Source organism: Zonotrichia albicollis, chromosome 17, assembly GCF_047830755.1.
Source record: "Zonotrichia albicollis isolate bZonAlb1 chromosome 17, bZonAlb1.hap1, whole genome shotgun sequence".
NCBI lineage: Eukaryota > Metazoa > Chordata > Aves > Passeriformes > Passerellidae > Zonotrichia > Zonotrichia albicollis.
In genome coordinates this window covers 10,018,606-10,039,090 of record NC_133835.1, presented here as the reverse complement: position 1 = coordinate 10,039,090, position 20,485 = coordinate 10,018,606, and the positions used below count along the sequence as shown (strand labels likewise).

Genomic DNA, 20,485 nt, shown 5'->3' with positions numbered 1-20,485 from the left:
AATGGCAATGCAAGTGTCTTAAACCTCAGTTGTGATGGCAGGCTGATGCTGACAGCCCCCGCGGTTGCAGCTGAAAATCTGGCCCCTGTAACCAGAAATGTCACTGTCAGTCACTCCCTCCTGGAACGAGGACAAAATCCATCCAGCAGAAGTTTTGGCACACTGGGGTCCCTCCCAGGAGCTCCTGGCGCTGAGGATCCCTCTGGCAGGGCTGGATCTCACAGCCGAGGAGCTCCAGCTCACGGTTCAGCCTCTGGCCGTGCAGAACGGACAGATGTGCTTCATTTCCTAAAGCAGAGGGAGCGCAGCTGTGTGTGCAGCCCCCATCCGTGCGCACAGCTGTGAATGGGAGTGAGCGGGGCTGGGCTGCGCTGAATTCATCCCGGCCACTCTCGGGGTGGGAGGGAGCCACCACTTGTTGCTGCCTTCTAGGAAATCAGCCTGCAGCCTCCCGGACAGAGATTTTATTTTATTTCATTAGCAGATTTATTTTATTTCATTGCTCCTGCCCGTAGGAGCAGCCTCCTGCTTTTCACGCTTCTTTTTGGCCAAGCCGTGCGTGCGGAGAGGGCGGTGGGGGAATCCCATCCCTCTCCCCCTGTTCTCCCTCCCCTCCCCGGTCCCTCCCGACCGCTGGAATTGCGATCTTGAATCGCTCCGAGGAGCGGATGAGGCGCCAGGGCAGCTCCTGCCCCTGTCCCAGGATGTAGCCGGAGTTTCCAACAGGTCTGTGCCTCCTTCCCTCCCCTCGGGGCTGGCTTTGCAGGGATGCCCAGCAGGGGTTTGCTCCTCTGGGGCATGTGTGGGTATGGCAAAAAGGGAATTTCTGCAGGGTTTTGCTGTCTGGGCAGCCTGGAGCTGGTGCAGTGCTTGGTGCCGGGCAGGGGATCAGATCCCATCCTTTAGGGTGAGGTGGCTTCAGGGCACATTCCCTGACATCAGCCTAAACAAACCAGGATCTGGGGCTCTTCAGGGGCTGTGACTGTGAGAAATGCACTTTTTTTTTTTGTTGGTTTGATCTCTTTTTTTCCTTCTGTTTTGTGGTTGATAGTACAAAACTGTATTATCCTCTAGTGTCCTGTAGGATATTCTCTAAAGTACTGTACTGTCTATCTAAAATACTCTACTATTTAGGATATCCTCTAAAGTCTGTACTATTCTCTAGGATATTGTAGGATATCCTCTAAAATATTGTGTTATCTATCTAAAATACTCTACTATTTAGGATATCCTCTAAAAACTGTACTATCCTCTAGGATATTGCTGCCAGATACTGCTTGGAAGGGTTTGTCACCTGTGTGGGTTTTTCCCACCTGGAGGTGTGGGAGGGTTCAGCCTGATGGGCTGGGGGAGCTGCAAAAGCTCAGCCTACAAATGGAACTTTTTCCTGACTTTTTTTTTCAGTCTGGTGCTGCTTCCAGTTTTGTTCAATAGTGGAACTGAAATAGAGGAAGTTTCCAAGAGAAACTAGAAAGGGGTTGATGAATTTGTGGTTTTTAGTCTGTTTTAGGTCCTTTAACCAGCAAAGCACTCAGGGAATGTGGGACAGATTTATTCCCTGCCTTGGGCAGTCCCTGTCTCTCCTGCAGGGCTGTCCCTGGCACTGCTCCTGTGCCCAGCAGTGAGTGGGACACGAGGTGACATTGCTTCTGTGCAGAGACAGTGATGACCTCTGACATGAGGAAATGTCCCCAAACTGTGGCTGTGGAGGATGGAAATAATTCACAGTGCCTGCAAAATCCTCACCTTTAGTCCTGACAATTTAAAAATATGTGGCTGACTTTTTTTTTTCTTTAACTAAAGTGACTACTTCTAAAATTTCCTGTACAAAAAAAAAAGAGACTGCTTTGACTGCCTTAACCTCCAAATCTCCTCTGAGCACACAACTGGAGCAAGTGGAAAGTGGTGTGCTCCCCACACACCCCTACTTTCCAGGGTCTGGAAATACTCACCACTTGCTCCATGTGCTGCTGTCTCCGCATTCCTTCCCTGGGGTGAGTAACAGGAGAGAGGCACCAGCGTGCTGTGGGCTCCCTGCCTGCTGTCCCTGGGCTCCCCTCAGCCCCACACTCAGCCTGGCTGGCTGCTGGCAGAGATGGATGGGGAGGGACCACAGGATCCTGGAGTTGGAGGTGTGCAGAGGGAACTCCTCCAGATGTGTGACTTCCACCACTTCAGACAGGTGCATTTCTTATTCTTGATTTACAGCTAGGAAAAGGAGTGTTGGAGAAGAGGCAGAGTGGTGATGGGTTTGCCTCTGAGATGGCAGAAGAGGTGAAGTCTCTGTTTCTTGCTTTAATCACAGAAAAGATCCTCACCCTGGAGTCTAACTGTGCCCAATCTGGGTTAAAACCAGGATTACTGTGAGGGTGCTGAGGCCCTGGCACAGGTGCCCAGAGAATCTCTGGCTGCCCCTGGATCCCTGGAAGTGTCCAAGGCCAGGTTGGATGGAGCTTGAAGCAACCTGGGATAGGGGAAGGTGTCCTTGCCCATGGCAGGGGTGGGATAAAATGGGCTTTAAGGTCCCTTCCAGCCCAAACCAATCAGTGATTCTATGATAATACTGAACTCATCCATAGTGACACAACAGGGTGGAAGCTCCTGCCTGAGTCAGAGCCTGCAGTAAGCCCAGATCAGTGCAGGCTGGAGGAGTTTATTATTCTGTACTTTGGATCCCATATAACCCTGGTTAACATGAAAAGATCCCACCCAATCCTGTGCTTTTGCCAGAGTTTGGCATCCTGTTTATCAGCAGTTGCAAAGAAGTTTCAAGGAAATCAAGAGCAGTTTGGTGGCATTGCAAAATGAAATTTTAGTTCAAGGAATGTGAAAAATGCTGACTTTTTGCTGCTGTTTGCACACACACCTCTGCAGCCAGGGCAGGCTCTGCTTTCCTGGAGGTGACAATCAGGGTTCTGAAAACCACCTATCAAATGTTTGCTGTTTTTTATAAACAATGACCTCATTTTATTAGCTGGAAAAATAAAGCAAGTGTTTCCCATGGCTAAAGGCTCTGGTTACACTGCAGTTGTTCCATTCATCTTCAATAATAAAAAAAAGAAACTACAGACAGACAAGGGCGGTTAACAACTCCCTGTTACAACTTGCAGGTTTTTCCATTCATTCTTCCAGCAATTTAGATCTGATTTAAACAGATCATGCCTGAGTCAGTCACTCACTCATGTGCATATTTATTTTCCCTTGAAATTGCTACCAAGCTGCTGTGTTTGGGGGGAATCAGGCATTTGCCAGGAGCCTCTGCATACCTGTCCATCAAGGTGAAGGGAAGGGAAATGTCACTGCAGGGTGCAGGGCTGGTTCTGCCAGAAGCAGTGAGGCTGAAATGTGGAGCACAGAGATGACAAAAGGCCAACAACAGGTGCTTAAAACCTGCTTTGCTGGGAGCCAGATGAGGGGGTGGCACTGCTTCCATCAGGGGGGTTTTCTGCTGACCCAAAATTCCTGACCCAAAGGGAACAGCGCTGAAATCCAGGCTGGAAAAGGTGGGTCCATGGGCTGAGGCTGGCAGTGAGCTTTGGCCACTCTGCAGAGGTTATTTCTGAGTCAAACTGGTTCAGAATTCTGATCCTCTGCCATGGGTAAGTCTGACCTCTCTGCTTTCAGTCTGTTCAGGTGAACAAATTAAAGCACAACTATCCCAACAAATCCTGGATATAAATTCTTGGGAATGAAATAAGAAGTAACCCCTTCTTTGTAAGCTGTTCACATACAAACTCCTCTGGGTCTGTGGATCCCTCCTGCTGCAAAATTGCTTTATCACAGCAAGTGATGTCATTAAATCTGTGGTTTGAGGAGCCTGGCTGCTACAGAGTGCTCCTGTCTGTGCTTTCCCCCTTGTGATTGGTGTGTGCATGCCAGGGACATGAGAAAAGTGCTGTCTGTACACCTGGAACGATTGTGGGCATGATAACCACAATTAATTACTTCTGCACAGTTTAAACCAGAGGTTATTCTGGAATCTCTGTGTCCAATCATGTGCCAGTGTTGTTGATTTCCATGGTCAGAGTAGAGCCCATCACTGGGAGCTCAAGTGCTTATAAACCAGGTTTGTAAATACAGTTTAGTCCAAGGCATGAACAGCAATATTGGAGAGACTAAAAAGATAAAATAATGTATAGGAATTGCAGGAAAATCTGTGTGTTCTTCTCCACCATCCTTTCAGTGCCATCCATGATGCCCAGAGCTTGCAGTGCCTTAAATGAGGATGGACAAAACCTAGATTTGGATGTGGTGAAACACAACTTTTACTTCTCCTCCCTGGCATTTGCCCTTTTGCAGGTCCTGCTCACAATGCTGATCCACACTTGGTTCTTTCTTGCCTGCCTGCCTGTGCTGAGCCATGTCTGGGGACGAGTGGGCCAAGGTAAGGAGCCTGCCTGCCCTGCTGGGGCTGTTCCTGAGGTTTGTGTGCCCTGGGACAGCCCAGCCCTCACTGCTGACAGTGACAGCACTGTCAGGGGCATTCCCAAAGGAGCCTGCCTGCCCTGGTGAGGCTTTTCCTGAGGTTTGTGTGCCCTGGGGCAGCCCAGCCCTCCCTAAGGCAGTGACAGCACTCTCAGGGGTATTCCCAGAGCCAGGCATTATTCCAGGGGGCTGCTGTGCTCTGCTGTCTGCTGGTGAAGCTCCAAAGAGCCTTTCCCAAGCATGAAGAGCAATGAGGGGTCAGGGGCCCCATCTGGGAGAGCCCCTCCATCCCTCCCCACCCTGCCTGGCCTGTCCCCACCCCTGGCAGCAGTGCAGCCCATCAGGGATGCATTTCAGCCTGTGCAAGCACAGGGGGACTTCTGTGATCTGTGGGAGCCTGAGAAATAGGAAGGAAAAGGCTTTTGCTTCTTTAGACACTGCACCTTCCTGCTTTGGGTGTTTGTGGTGAGATGTGGTGCAACATCTGGCTGATGCAGGTGATTCATCCTGTATCATCCTGCTCCCCAGAAAATTCCTCCAGCACCTCAGCACAGCCTTTCTGATGTGGAAGAGCCACCTTTAGGTTTTGTCTGATGAGCACAAAGGTTTCTAGAGAGGTGGATGGCCCTGCAGGGCTGGGACAGATGTGTCTCCCTGCTGTGTGTCTTCCAGACTTCTGCAGTTAAGCCTGGGCTTAACTCCCTGAGAGCAAGGTTACTGCATCAAACAGTGCACATCCAACACAGGGCAAGGAAACAGTGGAGCTTTCATGGCACTGGGGATCATTTGCATCCAGCACATAATGGTGCTTTAGAGGATGATGTCCTTTCTGGTCTGTCTGGGGACATTCTTGTCTTTTTCACTTCTGGGCTCCTAGAGTGATGCCCAAGGAGCTGGACCACACTTGGCCAAAAGAAGACAGCTCCATGTTTAATCTAGCTATGAATTCCCCTCATTGTTCCATGATCTTTTACCATTTCTCTTAGGCGTGATTTTAGGATTTGCTTTTTGCCCTTCATCCCTCTTCCCCCTGTTTTCTTTCTTCCTCTTCAGATTTGCCTGGGGTGAGATGTGAATCTGAGCTTTGTTTCCCCAAAATAGTTATCTGCTTGTTGGGCAGCTTGCAGGAAGTCTCTGCAGGGAAAGGTTAAGGCCCAGATGTTGGGCTGAGACAAGCAGGACCCTCAGTGCCAGCTCTCACTGCTTTCCTGGGGGGTGACATCATGGCAGGGATGTCAGGAGGTGTCAGGGATTAGTGCAGGACCAGATTAGGGAGATGAGGAGCCCTGGGTGACACTTTGGCAGCACTGAGCAGGAACTCCAGGTCACTCTGAGATTTATTTTTTTATGAGTAATTGTAAAGGGAAAAAGATTGGTAACAGCTGCAAATGAGGGGGAGCCCTTGGGTGCAGATGTTTATGGTGTGCTCACTCACTGCAGATTAGGGCATCCTGCTGGAAAGGCAGCTCTGGGCACAGTGTCACAGGGAGGGGAGAGAAATCTGCTGAGTTGCCATCCTGCATCCAGCTGAGTGAGAAAGGTTCATATGGTGACATTTGTGTGACAGGAATCGTGGATTCAAGGAGTGACACAAGGGCTCAGCCATCTATCTGGGTTAACAGATAGCTGTGAAATCTGGAGCTGATAAAGGAATGTGCTCTTTCTTCTCTTTACCTCCTTGTCTGATACTATTTTTTCCCTCAGGATTTGTCATTTAGCTTGCAGCTCCCTGCAGCAAACTGATACAAGCTGGTGCCCATGAGTTATGGTCCTGCCAGGAGCTGTTATTTACACTTTATCAGCTTTTCTTTCTTTTTATTTCCTTCTTTCTAAACCCAGCTGGTCCTTGGAGCTGCCTCTGATCATTCTGCACAAGTGTGGGATCCATCACCTGGGGAATTCCTGCATTTCTGAGCATCCCAAGCCTATTGAGGAGCCTTGCTTGAGCTCATTTGCTGCCCTCCCATTGCACGTGTTTGCACTGAACACACTTGCTGTAAAACACCATTCATCCTGAAAGCTCCTGGGAGAGCCCTTCAGGGCATGAAGGGTTCAGAGAAAGCCCTCACTTGTGGGGAGGCTGCTTTACCTTTCTGCAGGGGTATAAATGAGAAACTCCTCCTTGCACAGGAGGCTCCAGGCCTGCAGAGGTGCAAGGAGACTTCAGGAGATGCCACACAGCCCCAGGGGATGCTGAGGACTTGCCTGGGGTGGGGAAGGCGCCCTTTGTACCACAAGCACTCCCATATCCTTGGGGGAGACAGCAGGGTGGGGTTTGTGGCAGGAATTGCAGCCCCAACAGCATGGCCACGTCTCCTCCTCCTCCTCAGGGTCAGGCCGGCTGAAACTCACTGTCCTCTCAGAAGACAGGCTGCAGATGAAGTGGAAAGAGACTGAGGGGAACATCAATGGCTACAAAGTTCGGGTAAAGCCCATGGCAGGTACGTGCTGACACCCTGGGCTTGGGCCCCAGCAGAGCTCAGCGGGACTGAGCTGCACCGGGAGCACAGCAGCTCCTAAAGATGAGAAATGAGAATTATTGAGACCTTAAGGGAACAGAGACAAGGCAGAGGGAGTTACCCACAGCCTGCTCTGGTTCCAAGGGCTGGTTTCACTGGGCTGTACGTGCAGCAGTGACAAGGAGCCTCTCTGGCCACCGTGGGAGCAGTTTGTAGTGCCACCCAATGCAGGCACTATCCCTTTTTCACTCCTTCACAGGAAAGAGGGGAAATTCAGCCCTCTTCACCCTAGGGGAAAGGTTTAGCCAGAAATGCTGTTCTTTGGGACTCTGTGAGACAAAAATGAAACAGGTTCCTTGCCTGGCTCTTCTGTGCAGCTCCCAGCTCTGCCACCACTGCAGGGACAAGGAATGGGAAGCCTCTGACCCTATTTGTGTGGGTAGGCTCATCCCTCCAGCTTCCTACCCCTACTCCCTGATTTCAGATGTTGAACCTGGTGGGGTTGGAAGGACACGATGTCCCTCAGAGGGGAGGAGGGGCTGAGCCATCCTCAATCATGGCTGGCATTCTGTTCCCAGTGAGCCGGAAAAGGGAGCAGGAGTGCAGGGCGGCAGCTCCTGTGATCATCCACCCGATTTTAGCTCAGCCCCCACCTGTTTCCCAGCCTGGAGCAGCAGGTTTCTCATTCCTTGGTTGCCCCCAGAGCCTCAGCTCAGCAGAGATTGATGAGCATCCCGGGAATGCAAGGAATCCCCACAGCACATGCCTGAGGCTTTCCCTCTCAGGCTGGGGAGTTTCCAGCCCCAGGCAGGAGCACAGGGATGGCTGGGGCAGGAACACATCCATCTCCATAATTCAAAGCTCCAGACCTTTCTATCAGAGGGGTTTAGGGACCTGCTGTGCCCCTCTGTGCTGGGCAGCAGTCACTGCCTTGCTCCCTCTGCTCATTGCCCTTGGCTGCTCGAGGTATCCCAGCCCCAGGACAGGGTCCAACAGCTCAGACACAGCTGTGGAAGGGTCTGGAGGCAGTGCCAGCCCCAGAAATGAGCGGTGCCCTGCAGACAGATGGGGCAGAGGCGGCACAGCTGGGGTGAGATGAGTCCAAGGGCCAGCAGTGACCTCCAGAGACTCCGAGTCACTTCCTCATTGTGTCACACATGGCCTCAACCAGCTGGGTGTTTTCATAAGCAGTTGCCAGTCTTTGCACTCTCAACACCAGCTTTACACTCTCAACACCAGCTTTTCATTCAACAGTCCTTGGGAAGCTGGTGAAAGTTGTATTAATACTGGGTAGGAAGTAATTCTCTAATTTGGGTACATACCAGGGATTTAAAAAACCCACCTCAATCTTCCCAGCTCTACGCTGAAGAAAAAGAGTAAAAAATCAGAGCTCCTCAAAATTTAAAGCATGAATAGGAGCTGACTGCAGTCCCTAGGCAGACATTCCCTGCATTTCAGTGCTGCTTTTGCTACTGTCAACTTAAATTTAAGCTCTGACAGGCTCTGAGCTGTGGCTTCATCCCACCTCAGGGGACTCAGAGCAAGAAGTCATGCTGAAAACCAAGACTCCCAAAGCCACAGTGGGAGGGCTGAGCCCCACCAAGGAATACACCCTGCAGGTCTACGTGCTCAACGGCTCCCAGGAAGCCCTGTTTGCCAAGAGGAAATTTGTGAGTAAGTGGAGAGGGCTAAATTTTACCACTCAGAGCTCCTGAGGCTCTTGGGGATGTGGCTGCTCTGGCACATGCCCTGCAGAGTGCTCAGCAATCCCAGAGCCTGGTACTGTTTTGGTTGGAAGATGGGAGATGGGGAAAACTCAGGGGATGAGGGAGGCACTGTGGCTCTCTAGATGTGCAATTTCTCTATTTTTGGTCTTCCCACAGTAGAGGAGCTCAGAAATGCATCCCAGACCAGAAACAGCCGCAGGAACGCAGGAGCTGCGTCAGGAAAGAATCTCACCTCAGCAGCTGAGCACAGTGGGTTGGCTGAGGACACCCCACCACCCCTGAACACTGCCCTGCCACACTCAGGTGGGTACTCTCACCATCCTGGAGTCTCACAGGGAATTGATTTTGAGCCACAGCCTGTGCCATGCTACCATGGCATTCAGCTGTCCCTAAAACCATCCCCATTTTCTCACTACAATCTCCCTTCATCACAGATATTCGTACAGTGAGCCTTGCTAGCCTGGTTTCATCCTTTGCACAGAAACACAGTAAACCACCTAAAAATATTTGCCCCTCATTCCAGCCAAGCTGAAAATGCACGTCCAGGTACCCAAATTCAGCAGATGCAAACCCATCCTTTGACTGAATGTGGATTCTTTGAGAGCAAGCTGCTCCCTGAGAAGCTGATGGTGCTTTTTCCCTAAGCTCTGTGTCCCAGGGCTGGCTGCAGGTGCTCTGCAAGAAGGATTCCCTCAACCTCCCTGGCTAAGAACTGTATGTAACTACAGATTCTCATGTTTCCATGGGCTCAAAAGGGTATTTCACCTGTTGATGGAAGCAAGATCCACCAGGGCCATTATCCAAAAAGTCTTGCACTAGCTCAGGGTGTTTGTAGGTCACAGATTGCTGAGCTCTGGAGAGGAACGGGGTATGAGGTGCCATGGAATGTTTTTCCTGATTTATATTTTATAAACATTCATTGTTTTTCATCATGAATGATAATGGGAACAACACACTTGTTGATGTGACCCATCTTTAATATTAGCTCTTGAGCACACATGCAGCCTTCTCAGAGAGGTATGAATGAAGGTGGTGACAATCCACCCACCTATTTCCATAAAATTGTTGGAATTTTACCCTTTCTGAGCCCCCTAAACCTGTGCTAAATGGGGCATAAATCAGCTGAGGAGTGGGGTTGGATGGGGATAACACAGTTTGGGACAATGGGATTTTTCTCTTTGGAGCACAGCAAAGGACAGAGCTGAAAGGAAAAGGCAGAAGGGGGTTCAGCCAAAGAGCTCGGGAGAAACGACAAGAAACCAGCCCAGTGTGGAGGTCAGCATGACAGAAACAGCATCAACAACCCCAAAATCATCCCAGCACACTCCTGCAAGCACGGAGCGAGAGACTCCAGGAAAAGAAAAACCCCCAAAGGATTCACTGAGACGAGGTGAGAGGGGGTTCAGACATGTCCTGCTCCTTTTCCCCTGCTGTTTTCCCTAACACTCACTGAATTCCAGCTTTCCAGCCCACCCTCTGCCCCCCCCCAGAGTACAGTGCTGCTGGTTGTGCTTCCAATCCCTAGCTCATGCTCTGGGAGATGTCAGAGCTCACTGGAGAAATTTGGAGTCCTGTAGAACAACATGAATTCTCAGGAAAGCTGGAGTTGGGCCAGGAATTCATTGCAGATGATTTAATTTACTGATTTTAATTGATTTGGCAGCATTCTCTCTTCACGTTGTCATCTCCCCCTGCTTCTGGGAGATTCATGTAAGCATTTGTGTTCCTCAGCAGAGCACCGCCAGCCATGGACCTTCCCAAGGTGTTTCCTTTCCAAGCACCAGGAGTGTTTGTTATCTGGTCTGCTCCTCCTTCTGGGCTTGTTCTTTGTGTTTCACAGATATCTGATCCATGAGGATCCTTCAGATTCAGTTGAGATTGTGATGGCTCCCAGCTCTGCTGAAATGGTGGGAATGGGATGGGCCAGAGCATCCCCTTTGGCCCAGTAGAAATCCATGACTGTGAGAGGAGACACACCTCCTTGGAGCCTGATAAATCTCAGTGGGATCATCTGCTTCCCCTCCACCAAAGATGGAATATTCTTCATCTGAGCAATACTCAAGGAAGATGACTCCAATTAGCAAAATGCCTTATCATATCCTCTGCTGAGCTGAGGGCCAGGGGTGGGGAGGGAGGCAGAGCTGGAGCATCCATGGTGCCAGCAGGTTTTTGCTGAGAGATTGGATTTAATATAAAGCCATGAAATAATTGTAGCCCACAGGGGATCTCGTGATGGAATGGAATTAAGCAATCACCTGCAATTCTTGGAGACTTAAGCTAGATAAAAGGAAGCACTGGGCTGGGGCAGAGATGGAATGGAGCTGACAGCTTGCAGAGAGCTGTGCTTGGGTTAGCACATGCTTCCTGACAGCTTTAACCCCTTCTTTGCAGAGGTGCAGCTGCACACCACTCCATTTTGAGGTGCTGAGATGGGTTATCCTTGGCTCCATGGTTTTCACAGGATGCTGACATGTGCCAGACTGGCAGATGGTCCATTCCACCATCCAGACAAGGCCTTGCACAGCAGATTTGATTTTTATCTTAAAACCAAAGCAGGTTTTCCTCCTCACAACTACTTCTCTGAGTATCCAACCTTTCCCCTGCAGGCTCCCAGTTTCAGTGTGACACTCCTGCTATGACTGACATTGTCCTGCTCGTGGATGGCTCCTGGAGCATCGGGCGCAACAATTTCAAGCTCATCAAGGAGTTCCTGAGCAATTTGATTTCCCCATTCAGTATTGCAGAAGACAAGATCAGAGTAGGTAGGACATGATCCTGTTTCCTGACCTTGGGATGTTGATATTGGAAGGGGCCTTGGTCTCTTGTCCCCGTGGTGATGTGCTCCTCTTGGGAGCTGTTATTTCTCTAGGATGGGGTCCTTGAGCTGCTCTTGGAAGCTTTTTCCATCTGGCAGCAAGCTCTGGCCTCTAGTGGCCATGAAAAATATCTGCACAGTGAGCAGCAGCGCTGTCTTTGGGCAGCCTTGGGTCAGGTGATGATGCTGAGACACTTTTGGGATTTGCTGCCATCTCTGAGGATGTGCTCAGCCACCAGTGCACTGGGTGCAGAGGCAATGCCCCACTGGGGCTGCTGTGAGTTCAGCAGGGAATGGGGCACCGAATGGGGCTGCTTCCAGCTCTGAGTGATGCTGGCAGCCAGGCTGTACATGAAATAGGATGGTGTAAATCCTTCTCAGCCCTTGCAGCTCATTGTTTGACCTGGATTAACTTTGGCACCTTATCAAATTCCTCTGATCATCATGAGGGGGATGTGTACTCCTGTACCCCATGGGGTCTGAGGCATGGCTTTGCTGCCAGCATGGCAGGACCAGAGAATCACAGAATTGTGGAATATTATAATTTGGGAGGGACCCATAAGGATCATTGAGTCCAAGTCCTGGCCCTGCACAGAACACCCCAAAGATCCCACTCTGTGCCTGAGAGCATTATCCAAACATTCCTTGAGCTCTGTGAGCCTGGGACTGTGACCACTGCCCTGGGAACCTGTTCAGAGCCCCACCACTATCTGGGGGAAGAACCTTTTCCCAATATCCAGCAAAATCCCCCCATGACTCAACTTCATGCTATTTTCTCAGAACCATGCAGAAAGTGGAGTTAGAAGCCCCATGTGCTCACACCCAGTCCCTGTCATTATTTGGTGTCATCCTCCCTGCCAATCCTGACAGCAGCTCCCAGAGTGGGGCTCCTGCAGCTCCCCTGGGCTGGCTGGATGCCCATGGCTCCTGTCTTCCCCAGGGCTGTCCCAGTACAGCAGTGACCCCAGGACAGAGTGGGATCTGAGCGCTCACTCCACCAGGGAACAGCTGCTGGAGGCCGTGAGGAACCTGCGGTACAAGGGCGGCAACACCTTTACAGGTAACTCCACCTGGCAGGGCTCTGAACAGTGGGGAAATCTGTTCCCATGGATTATGGGCTCTGTGGGGACTGTGGCCACCGGGGAGGAGAGAAAACATGTGGTTTTTTTGGAAGGCTGTGGTACAACCTCCATCTCTGCCCCTCCCCAGGTCTGGCCCTGACCCACGTCCTGGAGCAGAATCTGAAACCAGACGCTGGTGCCCGGCTGGAGGCTGAGAAGTTGGTAATCCTCCTGACTGATGGGAAGTCCCAGGATGATGCCAACCTGGCTGCTCAGACCTTGAAAAACCTGGGCATAGAGATATTTGCCATTGGTAAGATCACAGCCATTGATAAGCTGTAGGACAAAGCCAACCTATTTTTGGTCATCTTCAAATTGAAGGTTGTGTTCCCTCAACTTTGACAGAAGCATCCTGAGGATGTAGAACTGAGGTGGTGGGTGAGACCTTATTACACTGTGGCTCAGATGAAAATTAACTCATTTATTCAGCCCAGGCAGTGTCTTGAAATGATGTATTTTTTGGGGGGAAGGTATTCGCATGAGAGATTTCACACTTCCCATCTAAGGACCTTTGGGAGCCTCAGGGACCAGTGCCATGAAAACAATATTCTCAGCTGTGGAACTGGGCAAGAGAACATTGTGTTGGGGGTGGCAGGGGACCTTCTGTATAATTACTGCCTCTCACAACTTCCCATTTCTCTGAATAACAACATTATCTGCTTTTCACTGTCTGCCAGCAACACCGAGACACAGAATGGCCTTGAGCAGCTCTGGCCTTGGAGGACATGGGGTCTGCTGGAGACTGATACATGAGCAATAAAGTTAGATAAAAGCTCCCCTAAAATTGCAATCTCCAAAAGTGCTAAATTATGTTGGGAACATGCAAGTGAGGGTTTATTGCATAGTGTTATGCAGGTAAGTGGCATTTATGGAGGGAGGAGAGCTGCTGAGCCTCTTTGGACAGTGTTAGGAAACCTTGAACCACGCTCTGGGAAGCAAAATGAGTGGTACTGTGGGCCTTGGTCAGCAGAGAGTTAATGAGGAGGGGGAGCTGAAGGATGGAGGATGCTGTGAGATGGAGAAATTCTGTTACATAAAAGGGCTGCTTTTTACTCATCCCTGACTGTTGAAATGCAATGTGATGTTCTGACGAACAACAGGCTCTCTGTGGGGAGCGCTGGCACATCATAAATATAAAATGGTTATTTGTTCATTCAGTCCCTCATGTTTATGCCAACTGCCTCTCAGGTTGAAAAACATCTACCTTTCTGACAGCCAAGCCTGCAAGTGGTGAGGAGGCAGGAAAACAGCAGGAAGATCTACCAGGCTATCTCCAGGCCACTAAAAGCTTTCTGAGCAGAAAGCTCTTCCCAGGCTGGGCTGAGCTGGTTGGTGCAGGAAAAGACATCACTGTGCTGGGAGAGCAGGGTGCTGGTGAAGCCCTGTGTGGGGCATTTCTCAGCCTGCTGTCACGGACATATTTTATGAAAAATTCTTTTGTTAGGACCTTTTCTCCTGAGAAGCTGAGGGCCCTCAGAAACTAAATGTAAACAACAATTATCTCCTGCCGTGGAATGCAACAGGTGCAATCTGATTGCTCTCACGTGGTTGTTTTTAATTAATGGCCAATCACAATCCAGCTGTCTCGGACTCTCTGGTCAGTCACAATATTTTATTATCATTGCTTTCTATTCCTTTCAAGCCTTCTGATGAAATCCTTTCTTCTATTCTTTTAGTAGAGCTTTAATACATCACATGAAAACTCTATATCATACTATCATATATCATTAATATATATTTCCTTTAATATAATACATAAAATAATAAACCAGCCTTTTAAAACATGGAATCAAGATCCTTATTTCTTGCCATGCTGGGGTTGTGTGCAAACTCAGCAGCCTGGTTCTCTGGTGGCAGGGGTGAAGAACGCAGCCGAGGCGGAGCTGCAGCTGTGGCCTCAGAGCCACTGGAGCTCACTGTCTACAATGTGCTGGACTTCCCCCATGCTGGAAGGCTAAATCCGCCTTCCAGGGGTTGTTTCATACCCCTTTGCTGTTATGCTCTAACTTAGAAAATGTAGCCCATTGCTTCCATTCCATAGGCTATACCTTGACCTGTCCTATTAGCGTGGTGGGGCTATTGCGCTCACTGTTGGGCTATCCGGAGATGTGGGCTGGTGGTATGTAGGCTGTTTTAGCAAGGAATGGTCAGGTATATCGTGGATCATTGATTACAGAACAGGCTCCTCTAGGTGGGTTTGGGGCACTGCCAAGTCCTTAGAGTTTTAAGCGTTGGTGCTCGTAGTTCTTGGGCGGATGCTTTAGTAGGGGTAAGCATCAAGATTTGGGGCCAGACATAGTGGGGTATCTAATCCCAGTTTGGGCCCTGGCTTTCATGGAGTTCAATTAATCGTTGTTCTAAGATCTTCTTTGATGGGGAGGCCTCATTGGCATCTTGGGCTTGTGACAGCTCAGTTGCTTTTTAATCTTAGCTACTTGGATAACATGTGACCACTCTTTACACCGTTAGGAGGTTAATTTGGGTCTCCTGTATGACCACGGTGTCTGGCACAGGATTTACCAACCCTAGATTTGCTATGGCTAAGTCAAGTTTACACTCATTGCTTAATATTAACTCCTGCTGAGTGCCTGGTTCTCTGTTGGCAGGGGTGAAGAACGCGGACGAGGCGGAGCTGCGGCAGGTGGCCTCGGAGCCGCTGGAGCTCACCGTCTACAACGTGCTGGACTTCCCCCTGCTCAGCTCCCTGGTGGGCAAGCTCACACGGGTCCTGTGCACCAGGATCAAGGAGAGGAGCCACAAGGAATCCGCAGGTGAAGTGAGGCCTCCCTTCCTGCAGTGTTGTCGTCGTGTTGCAGCGGTTCCATGCTGTTGTCTCCTTATCGCAAAAGTTTTACACCTTCTTAGTGTTTCTCATGGGCAACTCCTCAGAACACTGACTCTTTCTTCTTTACAAATTAGCTAACCAACTCCCTTCTCAACCAACCAACCTACTCCTTTTCTCATTGGTCACAGCTGTGGCCTGTTAAAGTCAGGCCTGTTCCTAATCTATGATAACTGGCCCAGCTGCAACTCCTTAGGGGTGAGATTACTTTCTGCACTATCTTTATTTTTCTTATATTCTATCCCCCCACACTGCTGCTCACCATGTCCCTTCCTCCTGAAGGAGAAAATCACCTAATGACAGCAATTGCCATTATAGGGAATTACCATTATATTCCTTCCCTCTTTCCTTATCATATAGTGTGGTAAATGTGTTGTATGCATCTCCTTTTCTGAGTTTCTCCCAACCTAAAATAGGCAGAAAAAGCAGAAGAACTAGTATGAAAATATACTGGGGAAAGAATATGGGGTAAATATGGAGGTAGGATGAGGAGATGAAAAAACACCTATATGCGTTTCTTTTTTCCTCCACTAAACTTTGAATGTTGGATCTCCAAGGTATTTTCAAGTTCAAATCAAGCAGCCATTTCTTTCCTTTGCTGGGGAACAGTTTGCATGATGAAAAGCATGAAGAACCCCTCCAGATGTTAGCTTAGATCCTCAGGAGAAATATCATGTACATATTTCTATCTCTTTTGCCCCAAGATTGACCTAAGCAGAATGGGAACATCTAAATTTCAAGCATAATTTTATTTTAATGCTCTGGACATTCATGTAAATAAATTCATTTGTTCTTATTGATTTATATTTTATATAATTAGACATTTTACAAAGGTGAAGGTTAGGCTGAAGTAAAATGAGCTTCTTCAAAAAGAAACCAAAATAATTTTTGCTTGTTAATTTGGCAAATTTTTGTGATTGAGGAACACAGACTTGTGTTGAAGAATTATTTGCAGCACCCAGCAAAATACACAGCCTGGTCTTTATGGAGTATTTATGTTCTCTGTACACCCAGTTTTAAAATATTTATTTCAGAGCAGTCTGGAACAGTTTCTCTAGCCTATAGGGAAGGAGACTGCAACTTGATTTGAAAAATGTCACTCAAATTTATGAGCTGGAAAGTATGTTTGGCATGAGAAGTGTGAATATAAGAAAATAACTGTGTTTTTAATTCCTAGGCAGCGCTGTGAAAGACACCCCTGTGAGCACAGGTCCCCAGCTCAGCCCAACTGACCTGAAAATATCTGCTGTGACCTCCAAGAGCATGCACTTGGCCTGGAGCCCTCCTCTGAGACCACCAAAGAAATACAGGGTTGTGTATTATCCATCCAAGGGTGGGACCCCCAGAGAGGTGAGAGACCTTTCCCTGGACACCTGAGGCTGCCACAGATTCCAGATGCTGGCTGGGAATTAAAGTAGGCTTGGGTGGACAAAAAGAGGGTGGGAGTGGGACATCAGTTAAGCCAGAGATGAAATTGAATGTACAATGAGTGCATATGTGATGAGGTAATAGGTTGATTTTTCTCTTAGGTAGTCTTATCCCCTCCCTAAATCATATGTTTTGACTCAAAGAGGACACTTGGGTACAGAGATCTCTCCAAAGATATGCATCTATGATGGATATAATTTAAAAAAGCAAATCCAAGTTGTGGATGATTTTCCACTGATTTCAGTGAGAGCATGACTAGAGTTTTATGCTCAGTGTCTGCACAAATCCCAGGCTTAGAGGACAGCAATCTTTTCTGCCTCTCACCTCTCTGTTCTGGAGAGATTTACCTAGCACAAAGCACAGAGGGAACTGCACTTTCATGTCTTTGGGCACAAATCTGCCATGGGGCAGCCACACTGGCCTGGGGCGGCCACTTCAGGCATTCCACTGAAGAGCAGCAGCACCTCCCTGCCCTGACAGCCCTGCCTTGTGCTTGCAGGTGCTTTTGGAGGGAGCAGTGTCCTCCCTGCAGCTGTCCAACCTGACCTCGCACACGGAGTACCTGGTGTCGGTGATCCCCGTGTACGACAGCGCCGCGGGCGACGGGCTGAGAGGAGTCACCTCCACCTGTGAGTAGAGAGAACTGAGCTGATGCTGCTCTGGCCATCTCACACTGCAGCCTGCCTTGAGTATTTTCCAGCTCAGGTTCAGCCTGCCTACAGCTCTCTTTGGAGAGAGCTCATCTCATCTCTCATCTGTGGAGATGCTCAGAACTCAACCGGACAAGACCCTTGAGCAACCTGTTCTTTGAGCAGCTGGTTGGACAGGGGTCCTTTCCACCTCTGTCATTCTGCAAAGCAGAAAGTGGCAGTAACACACCCTGCTAGGAATATATTGCCACTCTTTGCTGCTTTTTTAAAATTTTAAATCCATGGTCTCCAAGTGAATTAAACTCTCTGTAGCACAGAGACTGTGTTAGACATGGGGTAAGTGCCCACCAGCTTGCAGTAGCTGTTGTAAAGCCAGGTGTCCCCTGGGTTTTGAATTGTTTCAGGCCTCATTCACTTTTGAGTTGTATCAGACCTCCTTTCCACCTCTGTCATTCTGCAAAGCAGAAAGTGGCAGTAGCACACTCTGCTAGAAATATATTGCAACTCTGTGCTGCTTTTTAAAAAATCTTAAATCCATGGTCTCCAAGTGAATTAAACTCTCTGTAGCACAGAGACTGTGTTAGACATGAGGTAAGTGCCCACCAGCTTGCAGTAGCTGTTGTAAAGCCAGGTGTCCCCTGGGTTTTGAGTTGTTTCAGACCTCATTCACTGAAGGTACCTTTGTGCCTTATTTTTCCCTTTAGTGCCTTTGTCTTCCCCTCGCTCCCTGCGCGTCTCTGAGCGGAGCCACAACAGCCTGAGGCTGAGCTGGGAAGCAGCCCAGGGAGCCACACACTACCTGGTGCTCTGCTCTGCAGCCCCCGATGGAGCAGAGGACTACACAACAGAGGTAGAGTTTGTGACAATGGTGATAACACTGTTTTTTCTCTGTCTCGGCTGAGTCTAGTGCTAGGTCTAAGCTTTGGCAATTGGTAGTGTGTGGTCAAAGAAAAAAATGTATCAGAATTATTGCCAGGAACAGCTTTCATAGAATATTCTCTTTTTTAATGGTTTGTCTCAAAATTATTTCTAACTTTGAGGGTTTCATGTGGGAAATTAAGTCAAGGGAGAGATCTGGCTACCTCCTGGGGCCCTGGAAACTGAACTCACATCCTTGCAGCCCCAAGTGTAATCACTGCATCCTCGAGGCTGTACATAAACATCTCTACTGTGTGTCTCTTTAAATGTTAATTGAAAATGTGTTAGGGTGGATTTTGCTGACATCTGAAAACAGACCTACAACACTGCAGATGAATAAAACAATGCTTGAAGAATGGAAAATCCTTAGAAACATCTAAGAACCCTTTGTTGTGCATGTTAATGCCTTATCTGGAGTACCTGTAGACAGAGGATATGAATTTAAAAAAAACAAAGTGAGTGGGGAGGAACATTTATTGTCTGTTTGAGATTCCCCCTTTGAATGCACAGCAATAGGGACAGGGTGGTTTTCAAACTAGAACAATTCATACTCTGCTTCCAGAGCATAATCATGGGATTTTTATAAGATCCAGAACACTTGAAGAGACACCAACATTCAAATTTGCATTTCAGCATACTAAAACATTTCAAGTTACCTGACCTACTCCCTGCAGGAGTGCAATGCTCCTGACCTATGGGATGTCTGCAAAACCAGCATTAAAATGTTCCCACCTTCTTATAAGCTGTGCTCCAATGGGTGCAGCGTCCTAAATGTCCCTGTGGACAGGGACAAACCCTTTCTGCAGCTCAGGGCAGCAGGACCAGGGCTGTGCCCGTGCTGTGCTGGCAGCAGATGGCAGCAGCCCGGCAGCGCTCCTGCCACAGCTTCCTATGGCTCTGGGAAAAGCGGGATCACAGCTCATGAATACCTCCTGATCTAACCCAGAGCAGCGTTTTGGTGTGAGAGACTCAGGGCTCTGCAGAGCAGGGTTAGGAGGAGGTGCTGTGCATCCCCAGGGGTTGGGTGGCAGAGAGGCAGAGCACTGCAGAGCACCTGCCCAGATGGGGAAGGGGCTGGAGAGGAGGGGAATGAGGGGAGACATCATCGAGGGGAAGGGAGGGCAGCTCCCATCTCTGCTCTGTGTGACAGGAGCCGAGGGAGCAGCTGGGGCTGTGTCAGGGCAGGTTTAGGGGGGATGTCAGGAAAGGGTTCCTCACCCAGGGGGAGGGTGGGCATGGCAAGGTCACAGCACCAGGGTGACAGAGGTCAACGAGAATTTGTACAACACTCTCAGGCACATGGTGGTGTTCTTGGGGTTTTCCTGTTCAGGAACAGGATTTGGACTCTGCTGATCCTTTTTTGGTCCCTTCCAGCTTGTGATACTATGGTTCTAAAACCATTCTAGAATGGAGATGTTGCCTTACTGTAACCAAACGGTTCTTGTGTCTCTGTAAGGTCCTGCTCTCTTTAATGCATTGGGAGATACCCTAGAGCTGAAGGGTACCCTAAACCCCCTCTCTGTTGGCAGGTGAAGGTGACCCACCCCGAGGTGCTGCTGGAGGGGCTGTCCCCCAGCACAGGGTACTCTGTTGCAGTGTATGCCATGTATGGGGAAGATGCCAGTGATCCAGCCAGCATCCAGGAAACCACCTGTAAGTGCTGCTGCTGCTTACTGAGCTGTTATTAAACACTCAAAGCAGGAGAGACGTGTTCAGTGAGGTGTTTCCCATATTGTGCATGTGGCTTGTACACACTCTGCCTCTTTTCTGCTGGATCTGAAGTGAATATTGGTCCCCAAGGGGATCTCTAGTTGCAGGGTAAGCTGTGAAAGAGAAGTGTTCCCCTGGTAATAAAGGAACCCTGAAAGAGGTGCTCCTTCAAGTCTTTGTTGTCTGGGGGGGAAAAGGTGATCATCTGGTTGTTTTCTCACCTAAATCTATGGCAGCCCTTTGCAGCCTCCCAGATATGTGAGTGGTAGTTGATGCCTCAGGTTTTAGCTTTTATATTTTTCTGATTCTGTACTGCTTTAGTGTGTAAATCTGAGTTTCGTATTAGGAAACAGAAAGCTCTCTGCACAGAGTAGCTAGACAAAACAATTC

At 49.1% G+C, this 20,485-nt stretch overlaps 1 protein-coding gene across 1 annotated transcript in view; it reads left to right on the top strand.

Annotated features, from left to right (window-relative positions):
• The first annotated feature begins 85 nt into the window (after window positions 1–85).
• COL20A1 (collagen type XX alpha 1 chain) overlaps window positions 86–20,485 on the top strand; it is a 54,796-nt gene continuing 34,396 nt past the window's right edge. Inside the window, exons 1-14 of the mRNA XM_014268475.3 lie at window positions 86–726; window positions 4,300–4,384; window positions 6,756–6,866; window positions 8,415–8,558; window positions 8,768–8,914; window positions 9,801–10,001; window positions 11,218–11,373; window positions 12,367–12,486; window positions 12,636–12,800; window positions 15,154–15,318; window positions 16,567–16,739; window positions 17,317–17,446; window positions 18,172–18,317; window positions 19,915–20,038. Coding sequence (XP_014123950.2) covers window positions 4,312–4,384; window positions 6,756–6,866; window positions 8,415–8,558; window positions 8,768–8,914; window positions 9,801–10,001; window positions 11,218–11,373; window positions 12,367–12,486; window positions 12,636–12,800; window positions 15,154–15,318; window positions 16,567–16,739; window positions 17,317–17,446; window positions 18,172–18,317; window positions 19,915–20,038 — 1,855 coding nt within the window. The 5' untranslated portion in view covers window positions 86–726; window positions 4,300–4,311. The remainder of the gene's footprint in view (window positions 727–4,299; window positions 4,385–6,755; window positions 6,867–8,414; window positions 8,559–8,767; window positions 8,915–9,800; window positions 10,002–11,217; window positions 11,374–12,366; window positions 12,487–12,635; window positions 12,801–15,153; window positions 15,319–16,566; window positions 16,740–17,316; window positions 17,447–18,171; window positions 18,318–19,914; window positions 20,039–20,485) is intronic.